The sequence below is a fragment of the Maylandia zebra genome, linkage group LG13 (assembly GCF_041146795.1).
Source record: "Maylandia zebra isolate NMK-2024a linkage group LG13, Mzebra_GT3a, whole genome shotgun sequence".
Taxonomy (NCBI): domain Eukaryota; kingdom Metazoa; phylum Chordata; class Actinopteri; order Cichliformes; family Cichlidae; genus Maylandia; species Maylandia zebra.
In genome coordinates, this window is record NC_135179.1 from 6,156,429 (window position 1) to 6,167,800 (window position 11,372).

An 11,372-nucleotide genomic window follows, 5' to 3' on the forward strand; every position below is an offset into this window, starting at 1 on the left:
CCACCTTGTTACCAGCTGACCTGTAACATCCAATTATATTCAACCTGACACTTTTCATTGACACTACTTGTGTGGTCTTGCCAAAGCTAATTGCTATCAGATTTCTCTTCTCCTTGCCCGCACATAACTGCAGTCTTATGTGTTTACAGTAGTTTATAGTTTTACAAGTTTAGAGTAACAGAATCATTCCTGTGTAAAATGCCTCAGACTAAAAATCTCTTCCAGAAATCTGACAGACTTATGAACTGTCCCATGCCAGATTTGTGTATTTCCTGTATTTCCTCTTCAAAGTCTTGTTTCTACTGTCTCAGACACAGTGTTCACTGTGGGTGTCGTGTTTTCTTTCTGATTACACCTTTGGCAGCAGGGCAGTGCCTGCAGCACCTCTTTGGGACCCTTATTCATGAATATATAGATGAAAGGGTCCACCAGAGGGCTGAGGTAGAGCAGCAAGTGAGACACTAGCCCCAGATAGCTCACCACCTCTGTCAAGGACAGAGCTTCAAGAAGGAGGTTGAGGATGAAAGGGACATAGAGGACAGTGTAGTTGGCCCAGATTGCACCGATACCCACCACTGTCCTTCTCCTCTCTGGTGATGAAGGATTAGATCTGGAGCAATTCAGAGCCCTCCATGAGTCCACAGCAAAGAAGAGGAGAAAGGGGAAAGGAGCAAGGAGAGCCACAGCGAACCAGAGGTTGTACTGTAGCACAGCGAGAGCCAGGATGGCGAATGGGGCAGCCCATGCTACCAAGGCCACTACGGGATGCCTCCTGATACTGGTGCAGCAGGCAAGGCATTGTGGGTAGGCCACCTGGAGATGGCGCTCCTGAGCTATGAACAGCATGAGGGTGATATTGGAGACGACACCAAAATATAAGATGAAGTCGGTGGGATTGGCAGAGAACGTGGACCCGCTGTCCACTTTCTGACTCACATCAGGACGTCCGAAGAAACTGATGATGTCAGAAACCAGGAGGAAGATGACGTGCATGGGAACTTTATTCCCACCTGGAAAACAAACACAGAAATTAAATGAATTGCTGAGCTATTGCTATTAAATACTTCACTTGTACTCAGGAAATACTAAAACCTATCAAGATGATGACATGTTGTTAGAAACAGGTGCTTATCCATTATTTGCTGATCCAACAGAAGTGCTGAAGATATTTATTCAGAAGCGCAGAAGTCCCTGATCACTAGCAGTTGGCGACTGTTTGTCCAGCACGTCCCACAGATACTCGATATTTTTGTTCAAAAGGGTTCACATTACTTTCTTGTATTTTACTGTATAGCTGCAGATTACTTATGAGACGTGGCCAAGGTCATTGGGGGATGAAGGGAAAAGAAGATTGATGTTTGCTGTTATAAGCATAGATTTCTGAGTATGTCTGTGAAGGTTCTCAGTCATCCAGGTCATCGTAGTCAAAGGAGCTTGCAAAGAAAAGCGTCTGGACTTCTTTAAGTTGCTTGAAGACGTTTCACCTCTCATCCGAGAAGCTTCTTCAGTTCTAAGGTCAAATGGTGGAGAGTCCCAGATTTAAACCTAGTGGGAGTGTCCCCCCACAGAGGGACAAAAGGACCCCCTGATGATCCTCTAATCGCCTGAGCCAAGGTGTGAAACTGGGTGTGGGTCACAATCAGATTTCTGAGTAATTTCAGATGATCTTCAAATAGTTTATCAAATTCATCCCAATGAAAAAAATACATAGTTATTTGAAACAGATGCACAGGCTGAGTAGCTTAAACAAAACTTTGCCTGTGGACATCTGATAACAGTTAGCCATCAGCAGGCTTAAACAAGGTTTAACGCTTCCTCTCTAAATGTATGCGGCACAGCGCAAAATATCACATTCATCGTATTTGTGCTTTAACAACCTGTCTGAAAGTCTTTTACTTTTAGGAGGCAGCATTTAATCACCCCTTCTCCACTGAATGTGCATGTCGTAGACCACAGTCACCAGTAATTTGGGCTATTTGTTTAAAGTGTGTTAAGAGCCACTACATATCTGTGCCTACGATTCCTTTGCTGTGGTTCAGTGGCTTGTTGCTTTTCTTCTCATTTCTTTTTACATTCTGTGAGGCATGTGTTCTACACCTAACAGTTTGAAGGTTTCTGGTACAAGAAGTATTCCTGAAGGTTATCAGCCAGGCTGTTATGATGCCAGAGACCCAGAGTTTATCTCCATATGTCTGTGTTGAATTTTGTTTCAGGTCTTTTTGGTGCCATCAGTAAGCAGTCCCATTTAGATCAGTGTATTCTGCTGCTGCCATCACATTAGCTGTGATATCAACCTGTCGGGAGCATACGCTGCATTCCTGAAGACAAATGTCAGCCTCCTTATCCCTCTTTGATGATATGATACAATCGTCTCCACTGTCTTTGGTTTACCTGTTTAGTGGCTCAGTAGATTTATAATAGTGGCTATATATTCAGGGTGAAGAAACAAATTTGTATTGTCTACATTTAGCTGTTACCTTGTGTGTAAATTTACAACTGCTGAAAGCAAGACATGAAATTTTACTTTTACATGAAATTTGACTGCCTCCTAGTGTCCAGCAGGATGCGCAGGAGGTGCCCAGAAGCTGTTATCTGCCCAGTTTTGAGGTAAAAGTAATCAAAGACAATTCATGTTAGATCGAAGGGGCTATTTTCTTTGGTTTCCATTAGCCACACTTGAAAAAGGTGTTCAGTGGTGACAAGCAGTTAGAAGTGGGGGTTAAAGTGATGCACAGTGATAAAATCCCAAGAATGAAACAAAACAAAAAACATATACTGTGCTGCACACACTGCTAGTGCCAACTTTGTCCCAGATTTAGCCAAAATGTCTAACTCAAACCTCTGCATCTTTAGCTCTGAAAGGCTGTACTCTAATCACAAGACATATTTAAACACAGAGAAGACAAACCTTTGGAGAGATTCTTGAGGATGTAAAGAGCGAGTCCAATGGCGGGCAGCCCAAGGCTGAAGGTCAGCCAATTCATCACTTTGGCTAAGTGGACATTGGTGGCGGTTTTATTATTAGTGGCATTAAAAGTGGAAATGACGAGGTCAGGGACAGCTATTGTCACCATGTTGTCAGCTATAAGAGGCTGCACAGCAGCTCTTTATGTGTTCAGCTGTTTAGATGATCAAAGAGGTGATGCTGTGAAGGCAGCAGGCTGTAGTGACCACCTACTGCAGTATGCAAAAACACAAGGACAAAATCATTTTTAATGTGCCAGATAAACACATCCGATATGTACATGTGAGCCCTTAAACACAAACCTCAATATAGACGAATAACAGTGCTTAGCTATCCACGATTCTGTCTAAACTATGCACTGAGCTCCCATTTAATTTAATATGAGACCTTTGAACTCTATTTCAATATAAGCACATTTCCTTTTAAGAAAAAAAATGTTTTTTTGTTAACATGGTTATTTTTTTTTCTAAATAAATATATATTTGTCATCAAACTGACGGAACATACCAACATGACAGCAGCAGAGAAGCGAGTTAAGTTTAGAGATCGTTTAAGAGACAATTCATCCCCACATTTACATAATTTTCTGCTTCCCTGCAGTGCTACTTGTCCATCCAGAACGTCTGAGTGAGAGTTACCCGTTTTTGAGGTCTAGATTATAATGGAACTAAATGGTGCATCCTAAAAACATCCATTGCAATCCTGAATTCAGAGAAAGGACAGACTGTATTTTTATCATTTTTAATAACTTTCTTCATGTCCTACCTGTGGTGTATGTCGTGTTTACTGCCATGCGTCAAAACCACTTCAGGTGTGATCCCAGCCTTTTTTCCAGATTAAATTCAAAAACTGTTCAAATATGTCAGTTCCGTCTTAAAATGTCAGACACCATGTGTCTGAGTAACATGTCTGGTGTGTGAATTAAGTCTTCTTGTGAAACTACGTGTCATGGAACTTTTACAAAGCTGTTTATTGCTGCTGTGCTGAGCCTCATGATCTCAACAGCACTCAGAAAGCTGCTTTGAATGAGGCGTGGATGTGCTCAGCCTCTGTTGGTGTTCGTGTCTGTGACACAGCAGGATGAGAAGATTTGCATTAAAAACTGATATCAGTATAATTTAACAGCCTGTATGTAAACTTTATTTCTGTATGTTTGTGTCGCACTATTTTTTATTTCTAAAGGGAGGGGCTTAGATTTTATTTTTACCCAGGAGGATTATTTGCCTTAAAGAGTTGTTTGTTTTATATCAAATATATGACTCACAAGGGCAAAACAGACCAAAAAACAGGAAACGCAACAAAAACAAATCAAAAAACCCTCAAATTATTCCGTTTTTTTTTTAAATTAAATACTGTAATTCCTAAAATGGTAGTTGTTGTTTTTATTTTTGTTTGTTTAAAATGCTGCCATATTTTCTGCTTTGTTTTTCTAAATGTTCTTTTTGTTGTTGTTGTTTTTGTCTTTTTCTTTGAAGTTCTAAGGCTCAGGGCTATAAATGGTCAAAAGTGATCAGACAGAACAAATTATTAACTTGCTAAAGTGGTAAATAATGATTTTTCTCTTTCTAAAACTGATCGGATAGAAAACCTAAAACAAAACTTTTCACATGCGCTAAATAACAATAAATGGAATCTCATGTTCATTAGATTAGTATTAGCTACACAACCTGATAAAGGTTTTTACTTTATGTGACTATGCAGGAGAAAAAATGTAAATGAAGAATGTGAGCAGAAATTCTTTGTACATTGTGCATCAGAGTAAAATATACAGGAGCTGAACAGGAACCTGGACTGAACAATGATTCCCTTCTTAATTTGATCTGTTTGATGTAGCCTTGCATATCTTACTTCTTCTGCACAATGTTTTAGATTTCATTTTCCAGTTTTTCCTTTTTAAGGCAGCTGAGATATAAAACTACTTTTACACTCCTGTTGCATGTCCTGTAGCTGGTACCAGGAACTCACTAAGGACAAAAAGCAAGCTGATTTCATACAGGAGGGCATACTAACATTTTCTGGCCCCAAAAGCATTTGAAATAGTGTAATATGTGTCGTAAAACATACTAAATATTTTTTAAAGAGGCCGTTTTGATATTAGAATGGACCTACAATGGCTTGCAGTACTACAAACAGGAAGGACAGATAGACACTTGCTAGCCAACATTTTATAACAGTGTGCCAAGAATATAAAACCACTTGAACATGTAGCAAACACATTTATCCAGCTAGGATCTGGGGCTATATTCCAGAGAGCAGGTTTAAAAAATCCTGACTAGAAATGAGAAACTGAATTTCCAGAAAAACTGATCAGCTTGCAGAACCTGAGTTTTGATTCAGCTGTAAAGGGCAAATAAATGTGTTTGAGTGTGGACCATGAGCCCCATAGAAACAAATAAATAATACACAAGGGAAAATGAGTCATCGTAATCAGCATTCTCCACTCAGTCAGCATTTATCTGCACTCAATTTAACTCTATAAATAAAGCAGGAGTCAACCAAATTTTTCATGTGATTCTTGAGTTGAATTCAGCTGTAACTTGAGAAGACCTTGTTCGTAGATCGTATATGTTTGAAATTTCATACATACGTGATCACTACAGTAAGAGGCTGACAGCCTGATGCAAACTAAACAAACAAAAGTAACAAATTAATATCAAAATGGCAACTTTGTGACTGCAGAAATGAAAAAGAGCCTCGGTCAGCTGGTTCAGTTGCAGCTTCAGAAGAGGAGTCAGAGAGAAGTTCTGTTTAATAAAGAAAACCTGCCAGTAAGCTAGGATCACAGAAACTGTTACCCTGGTAACAGACTCAAAATGTAAGCTAAACCTAAATTTAAGGCTCACAGTAATTTTATTAATAGTTGAATCACAGAAAAGTTTATAATAAAAAAAAGATCAATTACAATTTCTATATGAGGCCTTTGTTTTGATTTTTAATTTTAATCTTAATTTCGAAAGCATGTAACTGTTACATTAAATAATCAAACCTTCAGGGATACAGTGGATTTAAAGACTGAGTCACAAATCCTGCTGCTCTGTACTTTCTCCCACAGACGCTTCATTCAGCACATTCAGATAAACACCACTGAAAAGACTCCAGTACATCCTGATTTTCCTTCATTTCTGATACACCTTTTGATTTTGTTGCTTTAATAACATAAAACAACAGATTCACACTAGCAGTTTCCATTTTACATTATGTAGAGGCTGATGTGTAGAAAACCTCAGTAATAACTTAACCTGATCATCATTTTAAAACAAAATCAGTACTTCTTTTATTAGTTTAGCATTAGGATACAGTGAAAATGAGTCAAACTCATCATGTCAGGGACTGGAAAATGAAACTAACTTGCTTTGGCGCTTTCAGATTATGAAGGAATTTCAATAACAGAGAAGGAGCTCCTTAACAATCCAACACAGAAAAACATCCATGAAATGTTTCTAATAATGTTGTCCATCAATTCAGAGAAACGCAGTTAGGTCTGTTTAGCCTAGCTGCATTCTCTTTTGTCCTCCGAGAGGAAAAGAGCTAGAGGTCACGAGGGGCCTGAAGGTGCTTCTGCTTTGCCTTTTTTTGTGGGGTCCATAACAGTTCCTTCATACGCGACCTTGTTTTTGATGCCTTCCTGTATCAGCCTCTGCTGCACACGGAGCTTAGCATTGTTCATCCTGCAATAAAACCTTAACAGTGGGAAGAAACAGGAGCATTCCAGTTACACAACAAAGTAGTAAACAAGCTAGACAGGCGAGAAAGAGCCAAAACAGAAATGTTTATTCTGACTAAAACGTGAAAGGCACTGAAGAAAAATTGTGTCCTTAAGACCTACCAGGACCCGAGTGTGGTGACCATAAAACCCGCAAATCCCACATCAAAAGACCTCTTCACCCGACCTGAGGAAAACAAGAAAACGAGTCAGATAACTATAAGACGAACTGGAATAACTTTTGTTTACTTGCATTTCTGTTTAAAGGGACTACCATAAAATGTGTATTAAGGTTTGGATACATCAAGAGGTTTTGGCTTTGCATGATGAACTGTACAAGAAAATTATAGTAAATTACTCCACATGCGAACCGTGACACACGTCCCCTCTGATGCTGCGTCAGGAAGGGTACTGCATGTTGTGCCAAAAGGTGATTTACGTTATTTGCCAAAAAAATGATTGCCTGTATTTAAACTGTTCTAAGTGACTTGTTGGCCTATAATCCGTGATATGTTTGCCAAATAGATTACTCGTGAAACATATAAAGTCATTTTGAGTCGCAAACAGCATCCCTCTCACAAGGTGGAAGCTGCGATCAGATTTTGGCAAAGTGATTATTAGATTTTCTGTTTTTATCCAGATAAAGTCACATTGTTATCAAAAAGTATTTTTTAAAGTACTGTATTGATTATAATGTAGATACAGTAATGCAGCGTCATAAAAATAATTACAAAACACATCCTTTCTTTATTTTGTGCATATCCCCTTTATAAACCCTGTTGACTACAGTTACCTGCTGTAGCGACCTCTTGTGGCAAGGGAGCATCCAAAAGTAACTGTACTTTAACATTTGAGTGACAGTAATAAAAACAATCAAGCAGTAAATTCAGAGACATTTCAGACTCAAGACTCACTAGTAGCCAGAAAATAAAGCAGCCCAGCAGCTACTGAGCCTCCAGCTCCATGCAGGATGGCCTCCCTGGCACAAGGAGTGTTCTGGACATCCAGGATCCCCAGCAGCCTCAGACCCTGAAGAACAGACAGTAAAGACATACACGTTGATCTTAATTCCTTCCAAAAACGAATTCCATCTTTGTCTATAAATGCTTTACAATGTTGTGTGAACACTGTGTTTGTCAGTTAGGAAATAATCAGATGTTCATGGTGACCAACGGGCACCTACAACATTTTCCCCACACTGGGTAGAAATCCATTGATGCCAAAAAGAATATCTTTACAGTTTATTGCACGTTAATGTTTTCCAGTACTCACAGTCACACCACTCACAGTCCATTGTTTTTTATTCATTTAAATGTGTTGTTGTGAACACAGACAGGCGTTTTACAGAAATATTGAATAATAGGGTCAATAATCCGTAAGCCGAAGTTTTCGGATTGCCATACTGTTTAAGAAAATCGTTGCCTCACTAACAGGGATGCTGGTTTCATGTCTGCTACTTAAAGTTAATCTTTAAGCACCAAATTTCCAAATCGGGTCTTGTCTGAAGCGTCTTGTCTCACGAAGGTTATGTATCATCCAGCTGTCCTCTTTAACTGCTGCTTAATTTAAACGTTCGGCCTGTTGTCATTACTCGAATTGAGCTCTTTGTTAACTTATATTTTCCTCATTTTCTCCTACAGTTCAAATTAAACAAGCTAAATCAAATCGGCTGATGTTGACCTTCTGCAAACACCAATGCGTTTCCGCCGCGATTCCATCGAGTCCCTTCGAGTTCTCACCTTGGTCTGAGTCTCCCTATCTTCTCCTGCCATATAGCCGCCGTATTTGTGTCCTTCTTCAACGTGCAAGTTCAATTTATATTAAAAACATATAATCACTTTCGTAACATCATTGCCTCTATACGCATGCGTCGTACCTGTCGAATGGTCCGTTCCCTATAAGTCGCCGACTCAAACGTACTAAAGATGTGTGGTTCCGGCGTCTGCAAAAATGATTTCCTGTTGTTTTTCTGTGTTTTTCACGTCTAATATCGCTACTTAGTAGTGAACAGGATTTATAAAGGGGTTAGATATAAAACGTCAGTAATGACATGTTTAGCAAGTATCTTTATGACTCTTCATTACTGTGCCTACATTGTAATCAACCCAGGCCTTTTCGGTCACTTAAAATATGAACTGTGATGTTATTTGTTTTATTTATTTATTTATTTTCTACTATTTCTGTTGCCCTCTTTGCCAATTTTTTGAATTTTTTTCCCATGATAAATGAAAGATATATAAAACTGACTGACAAAAAATGATTGCAGTAGTGTTTACTACAGGCTATTTGCCAATATAAGCAGAGATATATATTTAAAAAAAAACTAAAAAAATAAATAAACAGAGAACATTGACATTTGCAATCACTTTTCAGTGAAAATAAATTTCTGGGGGTAATAATAGATGAAAAACTTAACTGGAGAGCTCACGTAAGATATATTCATTCCAAAGTATCACGAAGCATTGCAGTACTAAACAAGGCAAAACAGGTATTCGACAGAACATCACTTCATATTCTCTACTGTTCACTGGTTTCACCATACTTAAGCTATTGTGCAGAGGTCTGGGGCAATAACTATAAAACCACATTACATTCACTTTTTACTCTTCAAAAGAAAGCAATTCGAATCATCCACAATGCAGGTTATAGGGAACATACAAACTCACTATTTTTGCAGTCTGAAATATTGAAAATTGACGATATAGTGAAATTCCAAACAGCACAAATTCTATTCAAAGCAAAAAATAAAGAACTGCCAGGTAATATTCAGAGTATGTTTTTTTTTGAAAGAAGGAAGTTATAATTTAAGGGGTTTTTGTAACTTCAAAACAATGAAGGTACGTACTACAAGAAAAGGCTTTTGTGTTTCTGTTCAAGGAGTGAAACTATGGAACAAACTGAATATGGAATTAAAGCAATGTCCAAACATAAAACTGTTCAAAAAGAGTTATAAAAATATGATCTTCTCGATCTATAAAGAAAAGGAAAATATTTAAATTAAGTGAATGTCTCTATTTAAAAACAAACAAACAAAAAATTCATGATGTGATATTATAGTATATAGTATATCAGAAATCTGTTCACTATTTTTATTACAAATTATATCAGTAAGGAAGCTGACTAAATATTCACTGATAATTTATGGGACAGGGGTGGGATTAAATAAGTGTATACTTCTTCCCACTCCCTTTCAACATGTAAATTAATCAGAATGTTTTTTTGTATGTAATTTGTATAGTATATTTTTTTTCTCTCATTTCTTTTCTAAATGTACTTGTATATTGTTCACATGTTGAAATAAATTACCAATCAATCAAAAAAAGCTTGTAGATGTGCCTATTTGCTTTAAGGAAAAAAAAACTCCAGTAAACTGGTTGAAGACAATGTGTTCTAAATACAGACTGTGCTGCCTTGTTTTATGTGTTATAGAAAATGGATACAGTAAATAAATGGTTAATTAGTTAAATGAAAAAGAAACTGAAGTCACACTGCTGTGTCATCCTAACCTATCACAAACATTAATCCTGACGGGAATTATGTGACAGGGTAAACGTTTCCATTAAACAACATCAAACAGGAAGCCTGCATGTCACAATGATCCCCCATTTAAAAACAAGGTTATTTCACTACATCCGCAACAGATTAGCAGTCATCCTGTTTTGTTGGTAATTATTATTATTACATCACTTTAGGAGTCTGACTGAATATCACAAAAATGAAAGAGGAAGATTAAAGACTTGAGCACTGTACCTATAACAGGGGGAGTGACTAGAAAGAAGAGGTGTAGACTAATAAACAGTGTAAAACATTGTTTAAAGTTTGTGTCAAATATATTATAAAAGTTATTTGAACAGATTTTTAAGCATTCTCTGAACCGACTTTTATTTTTAATAGTTAAAGCGAAGACTGCATGTTTAGAACTGGGTGAAAACCATTTACATTTTTGGTGCTTCTGTGTCAAAAAAGGTTTTAAAAATAAATTTTCCTCTTAAAATTATATTTCTGCCAGCTTGTGAGTAAAAAAAAAAAGGTTTAAATGTTTTATCCTTCTAATAAAAACAGGTAGTAGGGATTAACACTGATATCCTATACGAGTTTGTTTGGTACTAGATACTTGACTCCTGTGTCCTTTATAAAGCTGGGCAGCTTACCTCCAGACACTGCCTGCAGCCACCGGAGAGGTAAGACATGCTGCTCTTACTAGCAGACAGATGATTTATATGAATGCTGTTTAAATGTGGAGGGCTATATAGATATTTACATATCTATATTATTAGCTTTAAAACTTTATTCTGTATTCCAGCTCCAGTATTATAAACACGGAGCTCAAGAAATTGAAATTGTTAATAGAAAAGCTGGTGTTTTTGCAGTATATGCTGACCTAATTAATAGATATTAGATGAGTTATTAATGATTTATGTGCATATATTTTATGTTTTACTTATGTATAGATATGTTAGTGACACAGATTTACACCAGGGATAGTGGTGTAACACCCAATTAAAGGCTTATTCTTTATTTAATCTGAAACATGAACACAATAAGGGGACAATACCTTTTAATTTTCTCACTGAAACTAGAATTACACCCAATATAGTCTAAAAATTATTTTGTACAATGCCCCCCATCATTATGTTTGCTAGCTGAAAAGTCTTAAGGAATAATTAACTAAGTGACTAACTAATGCAACTTGACGCCTACAGA

At 37.4% G+C, this 11,372-nt stretch overlaps 1 protein-coding gene across 1 annotated transcript; it reads right to left on the reverse strand.

Moving 5' to 3' along the window:
- Positions 1–5,074: 5,074 nt before the first annotated feature.
- On the reverse strand, positions 5,075–8,547 carry cox20 (cytochrome c oxidase assembly factor COX20). The gene is made up of 4 exons (XM_004553531.2): positions 8,408–8,547; positions 7,583–7,697; positions 6,792–6,855; positions 5,075–6,645 (listed from the first exon to the last, which is right to left on the reverse strand). The coding sequence occupies exons 1-4, from the start codon at positions 8,438–8,440 to the stop codon at positions 6,501–6,503; spliced, it is 357 nt and encodes a 118-aa protein (XP_004553588.1). The 5' UTR covers positions 8,441–8,547; the 3' UTR covers positions 5,075–6,500.
- Between the last annotated feature and the right edge of the window lie 2,825 nt (positions 8,548–11,372).